General features: G+C 35.2%; 1 protein-coding gene and 1 long non-coding RNA gene across 2 annotated transcripts in view; one reads left to right on the plus strand and one right to left on the minus strand.

Moving 5' to 3' along the window:
• The window catches only part of LOC134756666 (uncharacterized), a 123,434-nt gene that overhangs the window by 67,976 nt on the left and 32,378 nt on the right, over nucleotides 1-23,080 (plus strand). The gene's annotated exons all lie outside the window — the stretch shown is intronic.
• Nucleotides 1-23,080, minus strand: part of TMEFF2 (transmembrane protein with EGF like and two follistatin like domains 2) — a 244,285-nt gene that overhangs the window by 40,611 nt on the left and 180,594 nt on the right. The window contains exons 6-7 of the mRNA XM_031008735.3: nucleotides 7,970-8,118; nucleotides 7,177-7,236 (exon numbers count right to left, since the gene is read on the minus strand). Coding sequence (XP_030864595.1) covers nucleotides 7,177-7,236; nucleotides 7,970-8,118 — 209 coding nt within the window. The remainder of the gene's footprint in view (nucleotides 1-7,176; nucleotides 7,237-7,969; nucleotides 8,119-23,080) is intronic.

Here is a 23,080-nt window from a genome sequence, read left to right on the forward strand (position 1 = left end):
GACTAGAGGAAAATCAGAAAATTTGCTTTGTGAATATTTAGACGTGTTAATGTGCTGAAAACTTATAAATAAGTATTCAATAAATATTTCTTTATAGATGAATTAAAAAGTCAGCCAAGGTCTCTTGCAACAAGCTGTTATATGACTTGGGTAGGAAAAATGATCCAGAAACTTCTTGTAATTCTATGAGTCCATAAAGGATAATATATGTATAAAAACTCTGAACACATATCATACAGATAGACTATATTCCATAAAATGTGCTCTATTTCCCATAAAAATCAATTCTCTTCAATTTTCAGACCAAAAGGAAACTAACAATAGCTAGCTTGCTAATTTGCTTGTTAATGCCTTACATAATTTGCTTGTTAATGCCTTACATGATGTCTTTTAATTTAAACTTCAATCCTTTGGAAGTAGACTTATTATCTCCATTAAACAGATCAAGACTGAGGCTTCAACTAATCTAACAAGGTTAAATTACCACGATAGCATGGCCAATGTTTAAACTCAGTTCCCTCTAATCTTGTGGTTACAACCGCTAAACCAGCTGCTGCACATTTATGGCAGAGAAGAGTAGATAAGTAACACTGCAAGGTGAACAATTTGTATCAGAAAGGAGCATTTCAAATAGGAAAAAGTGCACATAAATGATGCAGGATGCGTTTATGAACTGGTACATAAATACGAAGTTTTCCAGAGTGTCTACCAGGGCCCAAGGCAACTCTTCAGTGGAAAATCTTCATCTGTATTGCAAATACCATTTCTATGTTTATCTATAACCATGAACATAACATGATATTACAGATGACTGGCTACATGATTTTATGGGGAAAACAATGAAAGCACAGAAGTTCAAGAGAGCAGGAAAAATTGTGAGTTAGAGTTCATAGAAAGCTTTATGAATTTTGCAGCACTCTAATGTAAATCCCAGAGGGGAAAATACTTGTAATGAGACACTTTCCCTTAGAAATCTTGAAAAAATCTTGACATCTTAATTCATTTCCTAGGCTTAAATATTCTAGGCTAGTCTGGTGGCACTGTAATAGCCCGGGCAAACATTTTTATTTATTTCACTGTTGATGCCAATATTTGTGCTACAAGCTGCTGCCTGCATTTGCTGCTATTTATTTATTTCCTACAGATCAAATTATTGGCCCAGACAAAACGTGGTTTCTGGTGAAGAGCTCCTTGTGTTCACGGGCAAATGGAAAAAGCTTCCATTTTAAATGTAGGTTTTTGCCACATGACTGAATTAATTCATGTTATAAATATGATATGAAATCATTTGATATCCATGCCTAAATATGTACAGCTGAGGCATAATCAAGGCAAATATTAGGTAAATCAAGCAAGCACCCTATTTACACAGGTAGGCAGTCAAAATGTCAAAATACTGTGTCCGGTTCCGGCTCAGCCACTTAGCTTCTTTGAGACTCAATTTTATTTCCTCTAGTATTTGTACCCTTAGTGCTTTATTGGATTGACATAGAAGAAATGAAGCAATGTGAGTGAATCTTAGTAAAGCTATGACGTATCACAATATGGCTAAAAATTTTTACTTTCTGTTTATTTTCTTTTTTTATTAATGCAGGATTACTCAGTAGCAAACACTTTCCTCTTGCTTTCTCTTCTCTGTGGAAAAATAGGAAACAGAACAAGGAAAAATTTAAAAGCAAACATTATATCACTTATAGGATGCTTAGAATATATAGATTTGAGTGACTCTTTTGAGCATCTCACAAAATGTAACATCATGATGAAATATTTTTGGGTCTGGAACTGCCAAATGGTTAACGCTTAGGGTGCAGAGTCAGTCCCAAAGCTGGGACTTGTTAGATAGTGACACTTCTTCCCTGGTCCTCACACTTGCTGGATTCTGGAATTAGCAATGATGGTTTTAACCTTAGTTCTATCACATACTCTTTTTATTTAATCTCCCTGAACCTCATATCTCACCTGTCAAAAGCATATAGTATCTCTTTCACATGTTTGTTGTGAAGACTGAAGGAGACAGTATATATGAAAAGGCTTTGTAAATTGCAATGGCTTCTACAGAGAACAAGTTATTAGGACAACTCACTTAAACTATCTAGATACCCTTTCCAGATGTCAGCTTCCTCTTAATGTGGAAAAACGGGATGTTACTAATAGGATGGATAGAATGTCGTTTAACTATTTCTGATTTCTTTCTTCCACATTTCAGACCTGAGATTAATGTATAAATTATTGTTTGAAGATGAGGAATGGAAATTTTCCTAAAAATAAATATTACAAGAAATAATGAATTGCCACAGTATAATGTTCAACAAGTAAACACAGGAACTCGACGCAGGCCTGTAGCTAGACTCAGAGATAGGGAGGCCCTGTCTCCCCTCCGAGGACATGAAATCCAGGACTTACATTTTTCACGAACAGCCAGGGGAAATATCTTCTCCCCACATACATACTATAATCCAGCATAGTCTTTATCTTAACTTTACTCCTGTTCCTGTTCAACCTATGTATCCATGAGGAAAATAAGCTAAACATGCTCCTCCTCATAGCCATTTCCTCTGTAATTTATTTATTTTTTCCAATTTGGAAATACCCATAAATGAAAGTCATTACTTTAGTCTGTCATAGAAACACTGTCCTTGAGTTATACATATTTTAATTCTATGCTCTAGGATGTTGTCAAAAATTGATTTTAAAAATTCCCAGCCATACGGAGAGCCTCTTGGCATATTTTGTAAAAATCATTGTTGAAGATTTTATTCATTTTATGTTTTTCACTGATGCCTTGTAGAAAGATCTATGCTAAATAGTTCCTTTATAATTTAGCATAGAGAAACTTGGTCTTTTGTCTCTGAACTTATTTTTTATTTATTTTTTATCAGACAATAAAAATCTAAGTTTCATTTAGCAGATACCTATGTTGACTTGTTCACCTTTGTAAAACCCCAGGACAGGGGCTTGCATATTGCGGCGACTCTGCAAATATTTGTTGAATGAATTGATTCAACCATAATTTCTTCTTTTGTATTGGTTGCAAAGAAACTTAGGGCTAAATACAGTAACTGTAATAGTCTGTGTTGCTGGTATATGTATTTTCTTTAACAATTCTATGTTTTCAATTTCTATTTAAACAATTTCAATTTAAAAAATATGGAAGAAAAATACAAATGTATTTTAATTATAAAACACTCCAAACTCTGAAAACTGGTATAGGATGTCATAAAATAAAAAACATTTTATTTTCTAGATAATTAAAACCAATATCATCTGACTTCATTTTATAAAATATCTAACAACTTATAAAATTAAGTACATTTTTACTGGAAAAAATATAGCCTTTTGTTTTTTGAAGCATGACCAAACTTTTAGACAGAAAAACAACACAATCAGAAAATATACATATATATACTGGATAAAGAAAAACAAATAGTTGAACTTCATTTTTCTTTTCCATTAGAAGACATGAGGGACACACACACACACACACACACATATATATACATATATACACATATATATGAAAGAAAATGTTGCAAATTTCAAGAGGTGTAAAACATTTGCTATTTAAAAACTTCCCAAAGGACAGTTTAATTTTAGCAATTTAAGACAATGAAAAGCCTGGAAAGCCCTAGCTTTGTGCGTTTGTAAAATTTGTGTTCCCGAATCTTTCTGTGGGTGTAGAGACAGACCTAACTAACTCTAAGCCCAAGTCTTATATTGATGAAGGGAGAATAACATTAAATGGCCTGGTTAGCTCATCTGACAAGTATCCTGTCACTGGGCTTTGAAATGAAGAGACCCAAAGCCCTTTATTCAAAACTCTGTAATGCCTTGGGTCTCATTAAAGGAGAGAGGGCAGAATAGAGATCCAAATCAGATGCAACCAGAAAGTAATACTGGCAGGGATGATTGAGCAAATTCTTTGGTTTCCTAGTGTTGACTACATTTATGTGCCTTTGAGGATCATGGAATTCACATCTCTGAGCAAGTATGCCACACTCTAGTATACTGCACATATTAGTTTTGTTGAAGGCATTGCTCCCTTCGTTTGCATTTATTGCACGTTTTGGTAATTCACCTCCTGCTGATCCTTGCTGGGATCTCTTTTAACTGATATTAAAAATGAGATACAATTAATTTATTTTAAGATTTAGACTTTCTTTCAAGAAGATCTCCATTTTTATAATCAGAAACATGTGTTCCTGTATTAATAGCTCTTAAAGTAGGCTCAAAGAAAAAACTGGGAGAGATAAATAAGGGTTTTTAATCTATAGTATTAACTAGATATAAGGCAAAAATGATAGTATGTTAGATCCTTACTTCCCTCAGGTGGGAGAGTCCATGAATGTGTGTCTAACAAGGGAAGTGGCTGTGACATTAAATGAGCTGTGAGCACACAGCAAACTTTGAGGGATACGAGTCACACAGTTCCTGTTTTCCCTCCTTGGACAGACTTTAGCATATGAAATAGTAATTAAGAGGACAATGACACATAGACTCTCTATTTGGTTCCTTTTAGTTTTTTCCACAGTTTGTGTTCCCAAATTCAGGAAACTGTAAATACTATTGGAAGCTTGGAAATGTTGAGGAACATGACTATTACTTAAATGATTTCTAATGAAACCATTAATTTATTAATTAATGATTTCTAATGAAACCATTAATGAAGACAAATATATCTAAAATTTCTTGAGAATCTTGAAGTATGCAATCAATGTTTAACTAGGAATTACAAGCTTCAATTGACATTATCTTTGTTCTTGTCTTATACTTGGATTTCAACAAACATGTATTTTTAAAATTTACTTTTATCTTAAAAGTTTTTCTTTAGAGTTTGCAGGATAAATCTGACACCAAACTAGAAGATCCTGGACTACACTGAGTGACAGAAGAATTTTCATTTGCATGTATTAAAAATGTATTTTTTCTTCCTATGCCTAATAAAGCAGTAAGATAGGAAAAAAATGCCAATTAAGAACAGTGACACTCAACATTAGAGAGAATCTGTTTAAAAAACCAAACCCATATATAAATACTTTTTGGAATAAAAATTCAATTATCAAATCTCTTTGAAATGGGCAAAATGTTAACATGCAATATAAATGACTTTGAGAGATCAGTAGAATCTCTCATGATAGTTATTGGAATAACTTTATAAATACATATATATTTATATATTGACACTGCTCAACTTGAAGAGTTCTTTGTTTCAGGAACAAAATTCTCAGGGAGAGGCTTGATTTTTCAATGAGTACAAAGACGGATGGTTCACTAAAGAAGATATGCATAAATTCTACATTTTTGAAGATTTTTCCAAATGAATTAGTTTGCAAAATAGGAATAAAGGTATTTTAATTGCAGTTAGTAGCAGTGGCTTATAATACCATCAAAATATAATAATTGTTTATAAAATATATACAATTTAAATTTGTTTTCATTTAAAATTTAAAATATATACAATTAGCCTCAGACTTTGATTTTTCATTATTATCTTTTATTATTTTTGATAATATTTCTGTGGATCAGCATATCACAATGTACATTCTTGGAAACAATACTGCAAAACATGCCACAAAAATGTGTTATCAAACAATTTTGTTAAAAGCTGTGTACTATAAGGAACTATTCATAATTTTATTAGGTATGATTACAGTATTGTAACTTTGTTAAAAAATTGTTGATTTTTTTTCAAGATGCATGCTAAAGTATTTGTGAATGAAATGATAAAATTTTCAGGATTTGCTTCTGCATATTATGAAAGTATGGAAAAAGGACAGGGGTGAGGACAGGGCTGGGTTAGCCACGGGTTGGTGTTACTGGGCTTGAATGATGAGTACTTGTGGGTTCAGTAAGCTATAGAACCTACATTTGTGTATTTTACCTTTATTTGAAATTCTCCACAACAAAAAGTAAAATAAATAAATAAAAGATGTATGTCTCTTAAATATTTTATAATGAACATAAGAGCTGTGAGAAGTTCTGGGTAGAAGATCCATTTGTTTGAGCTCTTCCAAACTTATAGACCACTGAACTATTCTTTTCAAGGAACATCTGTAAATTTCTCTCCTGGATGCTTTGGGAATGGCTATACATTGGTAGAACCAATGTTTTTCCATATATAATTGTCCATGATAATTTCTGTCTTATAGCACATAAAAAATCCATCTACATATTGAAAAACATTAAGATAAAATGTGGAAAATGTTTAAAATATCTTGTTTATTTCCAAATTCTAAGAGATTTCAGATCTCTATATTAACTAATTTTTAAAATTTCATAGACATTTATCCTGATGTTAAAGAAAATGAAATTTCAGAAAGAAAGAATAGATGGTAGTATATATTTTAAAAGACAAGAAATAACTCTTTTTGATTGAATATTTACCATAAATCTAGTTACGATTGCTTAATATCTAAATGAAAAGCTCTGCCTAAAAAACTTCACATATCATTATCAACCTATATATTATTTATATATTTTATCCCAAATTTCTATAAAATTTAAGTATCGGTTAAAATTTCAGTTGTATACCCATGAATTATTTCTCACTCTAGAAAAGTTAGATTAGCTAGAGACATTCTTCAAAGTGAAATAATTGTTAAATATGATTTATATTTTTATATAAAATGCTTTATAATTTTGCATGTCTGAGAAACTACATTTTAGTTTCAAAATAAGTTAAAGAAATTTACTATTAAAAAAACCTATACATACATTTTTAACTTTGCATCTAAATAAAGACAACCTGCATTATTATTTGTAGCTGTCCTTTCTAGCTTTTTAGAGACTAGCAAACTTTTCATTGTTGACTTTTATGAAAATTTAAACAAGAACATTTGCATTTATTATAATATATTGCCAGAAATTGCATTGATTTCCATTGATGCTATTAATTTGATAAATGTTTTGTTATTTGTACTATTTGCACTGTAAAGACAAGCTAATTATATCTTAGTGACATTTTTGACAATTGCTTTAACTCTGGCAAAAACCGTATGTCTTCTTTGCTTCAACAAAAAATTACTCTTGCCTAATGAAAGCTTGAACTAAGCAAGAGAGAAGGCTAGCACATGTTAGAAGTCTTGCAAGCTTCACTTTGGAATAAGTAGTAAACAACCATTTCCCAGGACTCTCTTTTAATAGAAGAGCTCACATTTTGTAGAAGAAAATATTATGTACCTGCATAATCTGTTCTTGCATAATGCCCATCTTCAGACTTAGTAGTTGTAGTTGTGTTATCTGTGTTAAAAAATTAACAATAAAAATTGATTAACTGCTTCCTAAATATCTAATACCAAACTTATATTTCCTCCAACAATATCTTCATTGCAATTAAGGAATTTTTACAACTGTAGTTCTAAGCAACCTGCATACTAAGACAGATTTACAATGTCAATTTCTGTCTGAGAGCAAATAATAAAATGAAGAGAGCTTTCTAAAGTTTGAGAGAAGAAGAAGATTCACAATTATAACTGAGAAAAATTGGGCAAAGGAGTAACAAAAACTAAGAAAATGCTTGCTTCTGAACAAGAAAGAAAATAGAACATTCTAGTACCTCTTGCTTTTAAAAATGCATTTTAAATATTTGTACTGAATCAATACATAAAAATGAAGTGATTTGCTTTTAGTTTCAAGGATGTCTAATAAATTCTTAGATTCGTTTTAAAAATGTTTTTGAGTTTCTTTTTTCCCTTTGCAAGAAAATTGTCTGCTATCTTGTGAATATTGGCTTCTGTGTTTATGGCATTGTGACAATACAGTTCCATTGTATAGAGACAGATCTGGACGGTTGCTGAGAGCCCCTCAAAATCCTATAATCGACACAAATGCTACAGTGGACTCTACTATCCATTGTAAATAAGCACTGCATTTTGGAAATGGAATAGCTGCCTAATAAGGAGTTTTCTTCACTTTTCATTTTTGCACAAAGACTAAAAACATTCTTTGAAATGAATTTTGGTATGAACATTACCTTGACATCGACCCAAAGACATGACTTCAATTTTCTCCTGTTTCTGACACGATGCTTCTTTGATTTGGCATGCATTATCATAAGATTTCCCATCAGAAGCGCAGAGGGGATTGAAGTTGGTTTGAGAACAGTCAATATTACACACACACCTAAAAAAAAGAGAGAAATAAAAACATGTAACATCAATAGTGTTGTTACCACATTATAAATAAAACACAAATGAAAGAATTGCTAAGTTGACAAAATGCAAGTTGGCAAAATTGAATTGTATCCTTCCAGGGAAGTTCCTTCACTTTTCTACCTGAGAAGAAAAGAAACACAGAACTAATGGAAAATAATTCAAACAACTGAGCAATGGATAAAAAATGAAAAGGAAAAACTCAAAAATGATCATCAGTTAATTTCTGCCCTGGAACTTTTAAAACATGTACATAAATTTCCATGCTGATATCTGCAGAATATGAATAGGCTGAGGTAGTCATGAAACTCTGCTTTAGAGTTTTCTTAAATTGAATCTTACTCTTCCTTCTTTTCTTGGGATATTTGAATGGTTAAAGCTTGTGGAAAACTGACTCAGAGGACAGTTCAGAGAAAGCAAACAAGTAAATTACTTGGCATGCAATCAGGAGTCATATTTCTCTGGCATAAATAAGGACGCACATAAAATGTACTAAATGGGAATCTTCAGTGGTCCTTAACATTTTGGGGGGGGGGGCCACAAAACCCTTTGGAAAAATGAAAGCTATAGATCTCTCCCCAGAAATATCCATATTCATATAAACAACCCTTCTGTATAAAATTTCAGGGTTGTCTTGGGCCCCTTTAAGCATATCCTATGAAACCCCTTCCGAGATATACACTACTATTTTTCTGCCTCTCATTTTAAATAATAAAATAATAAATATAAGTTGATTGCCACTCATGATGTTAATATTTTTCTATAATCTAAATAAAAATTTGGTGATTTAATGAGAATTAGGTTACCTAAAGAAGAATTAAACATTTTCAAGAAAATTTTATATGATTGTTCCTATGTCTTTACACTTCTCTATTTTATTATTCTGAATATTGTGTCTTGTGTGTTTTCTGGTGTATGTGTACAACCATGTTACAGCTTTAGAATATAAACTCATATTTTAAATTTTTATTAATATTTATGTTGTTTTTGTAAATAGATTATATGTTTCTCAAAGTAATGAAGCATACATTTTTACTTCTGTGTATTTTACTGAGAGCTAGGCATACAATGGCAAGCAGGTTACTACATGCTAGACTCTCAACATGTATTGCTTTATTTAATCCTCACAACAGCTGTTTTACAGACCAAAGACATTACATAAGGTTAGACACTAGTAAATTGTGGAATAAGGACCCACTCATAGATTTGTTAAGCTAAAACCCAACCCCATCTCTCTAATACCACAGACTGTGTTATTAGAATCTCCTGGAGAACTTTTAAGTATACAGATTCATAAGCAGATTTCTGGGCTCCAGTAAATCTAGGGTAGCTTCTAACATTCTATATTCTTAAGTAGTCATCCTGGCACCAGACTCAATTCCTGGGAATCACTGCTTGATCAGTCTGTTGATTGAGAGAGGCTTTGTATACACACCAATGCATCTCAGAGTGTAGTCCTTAGACCATCTGTGTCAAAATTACCTAGATTGCTGTTTAAAAATGCTGGCAGAAAATGTGCTAATGAACTTATTTATTTATTTTGTAAGAGAATTGCTGCAGGAATGCCTGGTTATTTTTACATTTACCTATTTAGGAACAAATAGCTACAACAGATGGCAACCATCTCTAAACACTTAACTCATTGAGGAGTGGTGTTCCTACCTTAGCTTTGATGTTGCCATGTGATCACAAGCTACTGGAACATGACATTGCTACCTCAGCTGATTCTTGGCATCTGAAAACCTGAGATCAGGAGCTGCCTACATGTTCAAAGAGCTTCTGGTTCTTATAGAGTGGATGTGGATAAGTGACTTTGTAGGCCAAGCCTTAATCATTGTATTAAATAAAAAAGGAGTGGGGAGGTTGACATTTGCATTTTTAAAAAGGTAGTTTCTTTTGCCTTCAAACCAGTTTAGATTCTGACTGTTGTTGTGTTAGACTCTAGGAATTATCTCCTTCAAGGTCTTCTATAAAGTTGTTTGTTAGCAACTGAAAAACAGAAAGGTATGTTCTGTCATTTGTCTACCTAAATGGTAAATTAGATAAGATATTAGGGCTTTGACGGTATATCCAAATTAAGTCCAAAGAAATTTAGAAATGTACACTATATAAATTTTTATTAATATTTGTTTTTGTAAATGTTTTGTAAATAGATTATATATATATATAGTGTACATTTCTAAATGTTTCAGTGAAAAAGTCACATATATATATATAGACAAAAAGTAATTGGCAGTTCAGAAACCCGTTTGATAGCATGACAAAATGGTGCAAAGGGAATAGAGATGGTGATATAGTTTGTCTGTGTCCCCACCTAAATTTCATCTTGAATTGTAGCTCCCATAATTCCTATGTGTTGTGGGAGCGACCTGGTGGGAGATAATTGAATCATGGGGGCAGGTATTTCCCTTGCTGTTCTCATGATAGTGAATAAGTCTCATGAGATCTGATGGTTTTATAAAGGGAAGTTTCCCTGCACAAGCTCTCTTCTCTTGTCTGCTGCCACACCTTTCACCTTCTGCCATGATTGTGAGGCCTCCCTACCCACTTGGAACTGTGAGTCCATTAAACCTCTTTCTTTTGTAGATTGCCCAGTCTTGGCTATGTCTTTATCAGTAGTGTGAAAACAGACTAATACAGATAGAAAGATAAAATTTGATTGAATTGGACTGGTTAGAATCAGTGTTTCACTGAAAAATTCACTTAAGCTTTAACACCAAATTGAACAATTGTGTGGGATATTTTACAAGATTCTCTAATTGGTGTATTTTTTATTTATTTATTTATTTATTTATTTATTTATTTATTTATTTATTTATTTTCAGTTTGACTAATCTGATTTTGGTCCCACAGCTTTTCTGCTGCTGACATCCTTCCCCCTTTCCTTTCCTAGCATTGCTTGCTCAAGGCCTCCTTTCAAGATTTGTTTCCTCTCAAAATTCCTGGCTCTTGTTGCCTCAAATAAAGCCTTTCATGGAATGGCTAAGAAACAGGTATAGACGGTTGATGTTTTTATTCTCAGCCCAAGAGGAGGACATAGATTTCACCTCAAGGACTTTCATTCCTTGAGGTGAAAGTTTCCCTGGGATATAAGCTTCAGGAACGCATGGATTATATTGGTCTTTTTCTCAATTGCATATCCTCATCATTAACTTCCATCTTTGCTCCCTACTCTATATACTTGCATATATTAAATAAATGCAAGAGTATATTTTAAAAATACTTCCTGTGACTCTCAGCAATCACTGGAAATTGGAAATCTATGGAGAATATTTTTCTTTTTGTGAATAAGTGGAAGAAACTTCAAAGATTTGCTAAAATGGCTTGAAAACAATAAGCTGGCCGGGCACGGTGACTCATGCCTGTAATCCCAGCACCCTGGGAGACCAAGGTGGGCGGATCACCTGAGTTCAGCAGTTGGAGACCAGCCTGGCCAACACGGTGAAAGGCTGACTCTACTAAAAATACAAAAAGTAGTCAGATGTGCTGTTGGGCACCTGTAATCCCAGCTACTCAGGAGGCTGAGGCAGGAGAATCACTTGAACGGGGGAGGCGGAGGTTGCGGTGAGCTGAGATCCCACCACTACACTCCAGCCTGGGCAACAGAGTGGGACTCTGTTTCAAAAACAAAACAAAACAAAACACAAAAACGATGAAGCTTGGGGAAAAGGAAATGTTGTGACTGGATTACCAAGGACCTACCATTTCTATGTTTCCGAAAGACCAATAAACTCTGATTACATAATCATTATTTACTATATTCCATGTATATATGTCTATTAAGCTTATTCAGTTAGAAATACATGCAGGATTCCAAGACCATGGTCTGAAACTCTAAGTCCATCTTGATCTCTATTTGCAGTGATTGAATTATCTTTGCAATCCCCAACCCGCCCAATATCTTGCACACATGAAACTTTCAATAACTACATGTTGAATAGATAGCTAAATGAAATGAATGAATACACTAACAATTTTACATTCTTAAAGGTTACTATTCTAAAAGTTACTATTACTATGCCCATCTTACAGATAAGAAAATTGAGACTTGGAGAAGTCTCACAGCTTGAAAATGGAAGAGGCTAAATTCAAATTTAGGCAGTCTGATGTCAGAGCCTGCCCTGTTCTACATACTGAAAGTACAAAGAAAGACAGACCCAAACTCCTATCACAGACCCAAATTCCTATCACTCTCTGATTAAAGGAATCCTTTGAGTAAATAGGATTTGAAAAACAAGGCTATGTCTACTTTTGGAATATATTGTGATTTTATGAATTTAAATCATATTGACTCTTGGTCCTTGTCTTCTCAAACAAGCAATCCAGACTTTTTGTGTATCACTGGGATATATCAGTGAATGTTAGTTTTAAGACATTGCAAATTAAAACCTGGTTTTAGAATTAGTAACTAATTTTATGGGCATTAGATTAACCTGACTATCTAAAGCATCAGTTGCTCAAAATATTTTATCCTTAAATAAAATGCTATATAAAGATCCACATGAAAACTAATATTTACACGCAAATACACGTACACACAAACACACACACAAATGTATAGCTCAATGAACTCTACTGAAATTACAAAATTAGAGGGTTTTAGCATTAATTTTTTTCCAAGTGTCTGCTTCAAAACTTTCAAAGAGGAATTTGGGGAAGTTTACATTCATGGGGTAGAGGTGGTTTTGTGTGTTTATATGAGTGAAAACATTTGTGTGTGTGTGTGGGGCTCACACTCACCTCCATGGTGCATTTACTGCATTGGTAATGTACCTGTTTACTTGTTTATACCTCTACTTTTCTGCAACCTTCTCAAGGGCAAGGTGTTTTACTTACCTTTGACATCCTGGTACCTAGTAGTGCATTACAAACATCTTCAATAAATGGTTGTTGAATAAATTACTGAGAATGGCAGATGGTGTTGAAAGAGTTGAAAATATTCATTGTGCTATATATTAACACCTAGGAGACATAACTTTGTGCTACTTGGCAGATGTGGGGTCTCCAAAGGAGAGGGGGTTCCTGAAGAACTAAGGCTCACTGTCCTCCTTTTATTTGTGTTTCCACAGACAAAGGAAACAGGAAACAAGCAGTTAGTAATCTTGATGGCATCAAAGTCCAACTGGGGCAAGAAAATGTTTTCACCAGGCAGGCTACTACTTCTCATTTTTGGTATTTGGGTACAGTTTTAGGCACCAATATAATTTGAACATGATAGCAACTTGTCAGTTTATTGCTACATTAAACCACTGAAAAACATAAGGCTCTGATAAAAAGGTGACAGAAGAGCCAGGTTCAGTGGTGTATGCCTGTAGTCCCAGCCACTCAGGAGGCTGAGGCAGAAAGATCACTTGAGGTCAGGAATTTGAGAGCAACCTGGGCAAAATAGTGAGACCCTGTCTCTAAATAAATAAATAATTAAAATACATTTTGAAGATTAAAAAAGAAAAAGAAAAAAGGTAGCAATTATCATATAATGTAATGGTGAAACTGCAGGTCACTTTACCAGCTTATGTAAATTAATCAAGGGTTTTTCTTTCTACAGAAATGAAAAGCACACATTTTTGAAAACAGAAACTATCCCTTCACTGCTTTTGGCAAATAATTGCATTATTATTCATTCTGAGAGGAGTAACTAGTTAATTATAGCATGTCACAAGTATTTTATGTGAGCCAAAGATTTGTAAGGCTGAGGACTGCATGAATGCCTTTAAGGTTTTTTGTGTTTTCTTTTCTTTTCTTCTTCTTTTTTTCAACCTATCTCAGTCTTTTGACATTTTGACACTGCGATTACATAGATCTCTTTTCTTCTAGGCTACAAAGAAAAAGAATCAGCCTTACTCGAAAATAATAATTTCAGGGGTCTGTATGTGGTAATACTACCCTCTGAAAATCCTTCAAAGAAAATTAACATTGACTGAAAACCTTAGCTCTCTGAATTATAAGATAGAAGAGAAATAGGAAATAATTTTTAAAGACCACTTGATGGAGTAAGGAACTTAAATTATAGCAGTAAAAGGTAGCATTTGAGACAACTCACATACATTTATAACTATCTCATCAATATTTTCGGGGGGTTTGACATTAATTCCCTGCCTCACTTGAAATGGCTCTTCCAAGGATGATCTGCAATGAGTTAAATAAGCTTCTCTGTGTATTTAGAAGTGCCTTGTCATCTGCCAGAGTGTGAGAATGCAGAACCTGGCAGCTAGCAAATTACATATTCATGTGTCTGGTTTGTGGCTGCCCTCTAATTTCACTAGATTTTGTTTCATCTATTAAACATGGCTGTCACTTATTCCTCTCCCAAGGTCTTTGACTTGGTGTCCATTCCGTATTTTGACCATACAATATTCCTAGTTAGTTTCAAAGCACCCAACTACACCGCAGTGAGGCTGGCTTTCTGGTTGTTTCGGACCTTAACTGTGGTTTTTTTGTTTCTCTTGAGGGTGTCTGTCTCTGGGGCCATTACGCAGACCCTCTCTGGCCTGGCCAGTAAATAAGGTCAGAGCAGCTGTCTGTGATCCCTGTCAGATCTGTAATGGATGAACTGCATTATATTAATAACAGTAAAAACAGTGTGTACCTTTCATTCAAGATGCTTATGATACTTTAAGCCCATTTACTCATTAACTCTCACATCACTCCTTTTGATGGAACTTGATTATAAGTATTTTATCTGTAAGGAAACTGCAGTGCAGGAATGACTGTGAGTTGTGAGAGAAAAAAATGAGGTAAGAGATGTGAAAATGCATTGAAAAATTAAACCCTGTATTCAAAGGGTAGAAAAGCATTGACTGACTGGTAAGGCTAATAAGTCTCCCATGTCATTACTCAGGTCTCAGGTGACTTTTTTTTTTTTTTTTTTTAAACTTAGAGTGGGTAATCCTTTTAGTTTTGAAATCTAGGAGGAATGAATAATGCCCTTCTCCAGAAACATTACCCAGGACTGCACTCAGGTTTTCCAGGGTGGCCAGGCTTATCTTGCACGTGGAAAAAGCTTAGTTGCCATTAGTATCGATCTCTTTATAAGGATGCAAAACATAGAAGTTGGCCCATTACGTGGGGAAGGTCTTGGGAATACTGGTCCTCACTGATCAGAAATAGACTAGGACAACAAATAGCCAATCAGAGGAAAACTGAGCTGCGAAACTCTTGCCCTGGGTGGTCCCAGGACTTTCAAAAAACGGAATCACATTTTGAAGAGAGGGAACTATTGCTGGGAAAGAGCCACATATTGAAATAATGTCTAATTATAATAAAGACAGATGGAGAATGTGACTACAGGTTGGAACTTGGTATTAGATAGACCTCTATTTAATGAGGCTTATTTACTAGCTGGATGGCACTGGGCTACTTCACTTTCCCAAGCTTTAGAATCCTCACCTGTGAAAATGGAGATAATGACTCAAGACGGTCGTCACTAAATGCATATCAACTGCTTAACAAAGTTTTTGAGAAGCTGTAATCAAATACATACTGTCCATCATTAACTTCTGGCTTTCAAATCCTGGATTTCAAATTCTGGATGCAGATCAAAATCTTCTGTGGCATACTTAAAAAAACCAGATGACTGGGTTGCAACTCAGAGATTCTCATTTAGGAGGTCTGGTGTGAGGCCTAGGTAGTCACTGTTGTCAAAAATGCTACAGGTGATTCTGATGTGCAGACATGGTGAGTTGGAGTTATATTAGATACTCTTTCTCACCCTCTAAGACTAAGAGATTTTCCAGATTTACTGTATATAAGATTTATTGTGACAAATTTTGGTGCAATAATATCTGGAGGGGCATTCAGAAATCAGTATCTTAAAGCAAGTTAGCTCTTTCTGTGGGAGAAGGTTTGCATCCCCTATTGAGAAATCTCAGCTACTCTGACTCCAGCCACATCTTTTTTCCCTTTCCTATTCATTCCATTTTAAGAAATTTAATATTCTTGTTTAATGTACACTATTCAGTGACATGCTTTAAAAGGCTTTATTCATATGGCACATACTCCATGCAATGTGTTTGGTGTCAGATGAGAGGGACAGGTGATTAAACATACTGATCTAAAAAACATCAGTGGCAAAGCTGTCAGCAGAATTAATTTGCCAAGTAAAAACCAAGACCAAGTGGCAGAAAAGGGGGTGAAATTATCATGAGGTTCCCCTGTGTCTGGCGCCTTGCTCCTACTTAAGACTCTTTCGTTTAATGCTCATAAGGTAGGGAGGAGGAGGTGGAAAGTGAACTGTCTGGAAAGAAGAGTAAGATTTAGATGAAGAAGAGTGGTGGAGAGAATGCCTGGGGAAATGTATGGAGGAAGACAGTGTACAGTGTGCTGGGAGGATCACAGATCAGTCTGATTAGAATGAACTCTTCCCATCCAATGTGGCTGAACACAACGCTCTAGACAGATTGCAGAGGGCCTCAATTCCAGTCCAAGGAGTGACCTTTATCTTCTGGGGAATGAGGAGTCCTGAAAGGTTTTTGAGCACAGTGTGATGAGAAGGTCAACATGATGAAAGCGGTGCTTTAGAAAGATGGCGCTAGCAGTAGAGTGCAGGCAGAGGGACTAGTTCCCAGGCTATTGCTGTTAGGTACAGAGACAAGGAAGGAAAGCCCCAGAGCGAGGCATTCACTATATGGAAGAAAAGGAAGAATCATTAGGGCTTGGTGGCTCGCTACTTAAGGCATATTATAGTGAAGCACTAAGGCAAAAATGTCACCCCATGTCCTTCCTGCTCTACCCTTTCCTGCTTTTTTCCTGATCTGTACTACGTTCCAAACTAGAAACTTATTATAGGAGCTGCCAAGCTCAGGGAGGGAGGCAGCTGTGTGTGTGACTCAGGAAAGCTTTCTTTCCTCATAGGGAGAGTTTTCTGCCCTCACTATTGGGACAGAAGCAAACAGGCTTCTATCACAACAGTGACAGCATGCAAGCACCCTTAACTACAGTTGAAGGAGAATAATGCCTTGTATTAATGTATACTCTGCCTGGTTCCAGGGTTGATTTAAAATGACTGAAACAAAACCACAGGGGCAGCAGAGACTTATTAACGCCCACTGTGTTAGTGAGCAAACAAGGCTCCTTTCGAGGCAGAAGTTGCTCCCACGTCCCTCTTCAGTGCATATGATAGATGGAAGCAGGATTTAATTCTCCATCCATTGTCATGGGTCACGATTGCCTTTTCCTCAGGATTATTTTTTCTTTTTAGAAGTAGCTGCATTTACATCTTAAAATACTCAAAGCAAACAATTCTTCTTCCTCATGTACATTTTTAAAAGTATCTTGAAGCAAAATTCCTCATTAGCATCATGTGTATGTGCTTGCTCATTAAGCTGGAAAACATATTTAATAACCAAGGGTAACTTCGTGATCACAGAGAAGTGCGGTCGCTCCGACTGGATGGGTCTTTATACACACCTGAGTCAGGAAGCATGAAAACCCCAGAATAAAAAGTTGGAAGGAAAAACAATACAATAAAGTTACTAAAAAAAATCACTTTTGAATAATGTGGTAGACTAGATTCCCACTTGCTGCATTCTGTCATTATCATATTGAACGTTGAAGCACATTCCCAAGCGCTGGGATTCCCACACCCACTTTAGTGATCGGGGTGGCTTCATGTTTGTGTTTTACCAACTGGCCCTCTGTTATGCTTTCACTTGACAAAAGGCTTTTAGGAGTAAATGTGTATGAACATCATTACAGTTTAGATTTCCCACGAAACTGCAATTTCACATCATGCCCTTGGATTTTATCCATGAAAGATAAGAAACAACAGATGAATTACAGCTTTGCATTCTGGTAAAGTTGCTAGTTTGAAAATAATTGGCCACTACATTGTTCAGGTGGCTTTTGTTTGGCTTATGATTGTTTATCTTATTATAAGAACACTCATGATAATTATTTTCAGAGAACACAAGGTAGTCCTACCTGGTGATATGGCACATTTCCTTTTATTAGATAATCGAGTCAGTTATAAGATCTTTTGTATTTTCCTTTGGTCTTGGCTTTCAGGGAGCTCAGAGATAAGCAGTGAGTAAGTGTGTGTGATTGTGCGTGTGTGTATATAAAATGAAGGACAGGTGGTATATGAAAACAACAAATCCTCAATTTCACAAGTTTCAATAGGTTTTTTCATCTTATGATATAAAGGTAGGAAAATAAGGTGACATTTGTGCACTTGCAACAAATCATCATGGAATTAATTCTTAATGTTTTTGTAACATGTTATTTCCCAGTTGATGTTCGCTAAAGATTATACTGCTATAATTGAGTATAAAAATAAAGTACTAATTAAATCATGCTGGTATTAACTAACTCTTCATAATTAGAACTTATACCAAATGTTTACCCTTCATGATTATATCAATCTTTTACTTACTGATTTTGGGGTCAATTTACTTTAAATTTACTTTAAAAAATAATATTTAATACATATTATACCATGCTATAATAAATATCATATTTGAATGAAGACAAATATAATAGAAATATTTATAGGAGTACTGTACTTGAAACCTGGAAAGAGAAGATGGGAAATATGATTAAGGTAGGAGAACACCCTAATTTTATCTGTAATATTATGGTTCTTAGGATCAAAAGCAAATATGCTAAATGTTTGCATCTGTTCAAATTAGGTGGTGGAGCACAAGTATTCTATTACTTTTAATATTTTCAAAACACTGTACTTTATCATTTAAAATAAAAATATTAGTTTTGACATTTTGCTTAAAAATGTTTAAATTATCAACCTTGGTAAATAGTTTTTGCATGATTTTGATCAGGAAAGTTTATTTCTAAGTTGTTTAAACAAACTTTGAAAAAGAAATATGTGCATGGAGACATTCCACTGGACCAAGATAATGTTTCTTTGTAAACAACTATTCGAGTTTGTGTCTGTATAAAAGCGACTTTCAAGCAGAGTTTATTATATGAAGGGAATCATCTCTCTCTTTGTCCTCATCTTACGTGTTTGTCCACTAAAATGTTAAACTCAAAAACACATGGTGGCATTTTAGTTTACAGGCTCAAACCAGCCGTTCCTCACTGACTTCCTGCAGTATTGCCGGTGAGTTCTGATTGCTCCGAGAGAGGACTGTGTGGTCAGAAATAGTTGTGAGCTATTCTGAAACTCTTGCGATGAAGGACTTTAAGTAGAAATATTTGAACATTTTGCCTTGAAATAAAAATGCTTCTGAGTTTCTCAAAAATATTAAGCTTTAAAAAGTAAGAAAGGAAAGGATCTGTGAGTACCCTCCTAGAGTGAACCCCAGGTAAGGTCCTCTGGTCAAAGGTGTTTGGAGGTCTGCAGCTATTACTGCCACCTTTTTTTCCCCCCACTGAGGCATATACATTTTAGTTTACCATAGATGTCATTTAATTCAATTGAATCACGTAAGTGTAGCTGAGCACCTACTTGGTACCAGGTACTAGGCTGAACATCAGAGACAAAGATGATGCTTGTGATTATGGTTGGCAACAGAGATCACAACAGAAGGAGGAAAACAAATATTCATAAAACAGAGTCATCAGAGCTTGGGTTTGTTAGCATGAAAATGTATTTTGCTATCACTGAGCAGTAATAACTACTTACACCCGGCGGGTACAAAAAAGCTTTCACGGAGGATGTGATGCTTAAGCTGGAACTTGGAAAAGGAGTAGAATTTCAGCAGGTGGTCTCCCTGGTGCCTTGTAACAAGAGGACATGTAAATCCTTTCTCCACTGAGGATTTCCCCCTAACAGTGTCATTCTCATCCCAGATAAGTCAAGTAACTCAGAATTGTATTTTAACCTAAATCTATCATTCACTCAAAAGCATTTTTTAGGTACTGATAATGGGCTGAATTCCTCATTGCAAGATTCATGGGTCTATGTATTTTTCACTAAACTGTGTGAAGAAAATGGGTTGGAGATTAAGTGACTATAGCTACAGATAAAGAAGGAACAAAGAACCTAGGAGCATCCACCCCAGGAAGGAAGCATTCCCCAGTGATAAAGAGCATAGTTGGAACCCTGGACACTTACAAATCACTGAATAATTTACTGATTGGAAGGACATTAAAGAAATGCTGAAAAATCAAACAGGAATCCTCATTAATCCATTCATTCACTCACCCATTCTATGTGGAGTGGCTACTCTGTGCAAAACACTGTGCTAGGGGTCAGGGAAGGCAGAGGAACTTGCTAAATTCACGTAGCAAAGGATCCAGCAGAGAAGAATCAGCAAAGACTGCAAGGGTGGTAGGAAGACAAGAATGAGCTGGATAAACAATTGATATTATTCTTAAGCCTGAGTGTACAAAATGGTTTTGCTCTTGGCTTCATCTCAGAAGACTTTTTAAGCTGCATAAACAAATGTAGACTTTTCTTTCAATAATAGTAAGTGGACGCTACAGGAATATAATATGTTTTTTTAAATGGGTGTTTTGAATTACTTCTAAGAGGAAATATCATTTTTATGAAACCAACAAGCTATTGACAAACATTAGACTTATCAGTTATTACCTGAAATTTGGCAATATTTTAATTACTGTAATTTGTTTGGTCATTGTATATATTATATATAGTGTGTAAGAGAGATCTGATTCATCTTTACCCAGTCTGGTCATCCATTTTATACATTGTCAGTCTTCTATTTTAAGCAAGCTCAGTTATAAACTCTAAATTCAAAATATTTTTTATTTTTACATATTATCTTTTTTTTTTTTTGAGACAGCGTCTCGCTCTGTCATCCAGGCTGGAGTGCAGTGGCGCAGTCTCCGCTTACTGCAAGCTCTGCCTCCCAAGTTCTCGCCATTCTCCTGCCTCAGCCTCCTGAGTAGCTGGGACTATAGGCGCCCACGACCTCGCCCAGCCCACCACCACGCCCGGCTAATTTTTTGTATTTTTAGTAGAGACCAGGGTTCACTGTGTTAGCCAGGATGGTCTCGATCTCCTGACCTCGTGATCCACCCGCCTCGGCCTCCCAAAGTGCTGGGATTACAGGCATGAGCCACTGCGCCCGGCCTACATATTATCTTTTATCTTGTTTTCAAAATAAATATCTTTAAGTGTCACGCTATATATGGACATAGCATAAAACATAAATTCTGTTTAAATAAGTTAGCTTATAGTTGATTACAATTTAAAATCACTGGGTGATAACTTTTGTTGTGTCTCTGAATAGTATGTGTTCTATACCTTTGTCACTGACATAAGGTCTACTGAGACTTGACAGTTATCAGGCAGGCAGATTTGGAGCATGCTTAGATTATCATCGCACACATATCAAGGTACAATGGGACCTAGGCCAACAAACCATGCAGGATACTATCATTATTCATCCAAATGTTGTATTAGCTAGGGACCCCTTCACAGGAGTTGAAGTTTAAGCTTATGTTTTCCTTGATAAAATGCTAGCCCTAAATAAATGAACTAGTTTGTTCTCTAATTTAGGATTTTTTTTCCTAATCGGCAAAAGTACTTTTAAAATGTAAAGTTCTAATCAAAAGTAACAGAATATAATTAAAAATATATAAAATATTTAGAAAGAAATGTGATGACTTTAACTTTGTATCATACTCATAGATTACAGAGTCACTTGGATCACAAAATACTCATTATAATGTTAGGAAAAATTACCAGTATATAAATTGGAATACAAAGGTATAGAAAAATTAGTAAAAATGTATACAAATTAAAAATACTCCTACTTGATTATAGAAAAACCTAGAGGCTAGTCCACAATTAGGATACTAAGATGCTCAGGATATAAAAAACAGCAAAAGATAAGTCCATATGTATAAATTCCCAGGGAAATAAGAGAGTTTCTGAATTGCTCTCCCATTTCTACTTGCCTTTCCTCAAGTCAGTTCATGCTGCAGCTAGGGCAATGCCTTTAAAATGTAAATGAGAATCAGTCCCTTGCTCAAAATCTAGCAAAGGCTTCCTTCCCCTGGACCTTAGAATAAAACCTGCAGTCCTTACCGTGGTTCATGAGGCCCTGTGTGATCTGGCTCTTGACTACCTATGCCATTTTATTTCTGATCAGTCTTATACACTCTTTCCGTGCTCCAACCACACTAGACTTTTACTGCTCCTCCAACATGCCACATGCTTCTGCCACCAGCACTTTTCACTTGCTGTTCCCTCTGCCTGGAATGTCCTAATCTCAGATACTTGCATGGCTCAAATATTACTTTTCTGACAAACCTACCCTGAGTGCCCTATCTAACACAGCACCAATTTCATCTCTGAATCATGGTATATTACATACTTTTTTTTTTTGAGACAGAGTCTTGCTGTATCCCCCAGGCTGTAGTGCAGTGGCACGATCTCACTGCACTGTAACCTCCGCCTCCTGGGTTCAAGCGATTCTCATGCCTCAGCCTCCAAGTAGCTGGAATTACAGGCGCCCACCATCATGCCCAGCTAATTTTTGTATTTTTAGTAGAGACAGGGTTTCACTATGTTGACCAGGCTAGTCTCAAACTCCTGACCTCAGGTGATCCGCCCGCCTTGGCCTCCCAAAGTGCTGGGATTTACAGGCATGAACCACTGCGCCTGGCCCATACTTGATTTTTTTAATTGTCCGTTTTCTTCACTAGAATGTACACTTACACATAGAAAGTGACCTTGTCTGCTTTGTTCAGTGTTATACTCTTCACAACTAGAACAATGGTTGATGCAAAATAGGCACTCAATAAATATTTGTTGAAAAAATGAATAAGTGAATGAATACATTCTGAATTTAAAATATGCTTATATTTCAGTGATCTAGACATAAAGTTTAGATTCAAATTATATGATTAATTAGATCAATGCATATTGTTTTGCTCCAATTATCAAAAAGTATTAGTTCATTTAGACATATGATAAATATTTGTTAATTTTTGTTAAATGACTAGCTCATAGTGGATGTGCAATAGATATTTGTTGAATAAATGGAGTACCTACCATGTACAGG

This window comes from Gorilla gorilla, chromosome 11 (genome assembly GCF_029281585.2).
Source record: "Gorilla gorilla gorilla isolate KB3781 chromosome 11, NHGRI_mGorGor1-v2.1_pri, whole genome shotgun sequence".
NCBI classification, from domain to species: domain Eukaryota; kingdom Metazoa; phylum Chordata; class Mammalia; order Primates; family Hominidae; genus Gorilla; species Gorilla gorilla.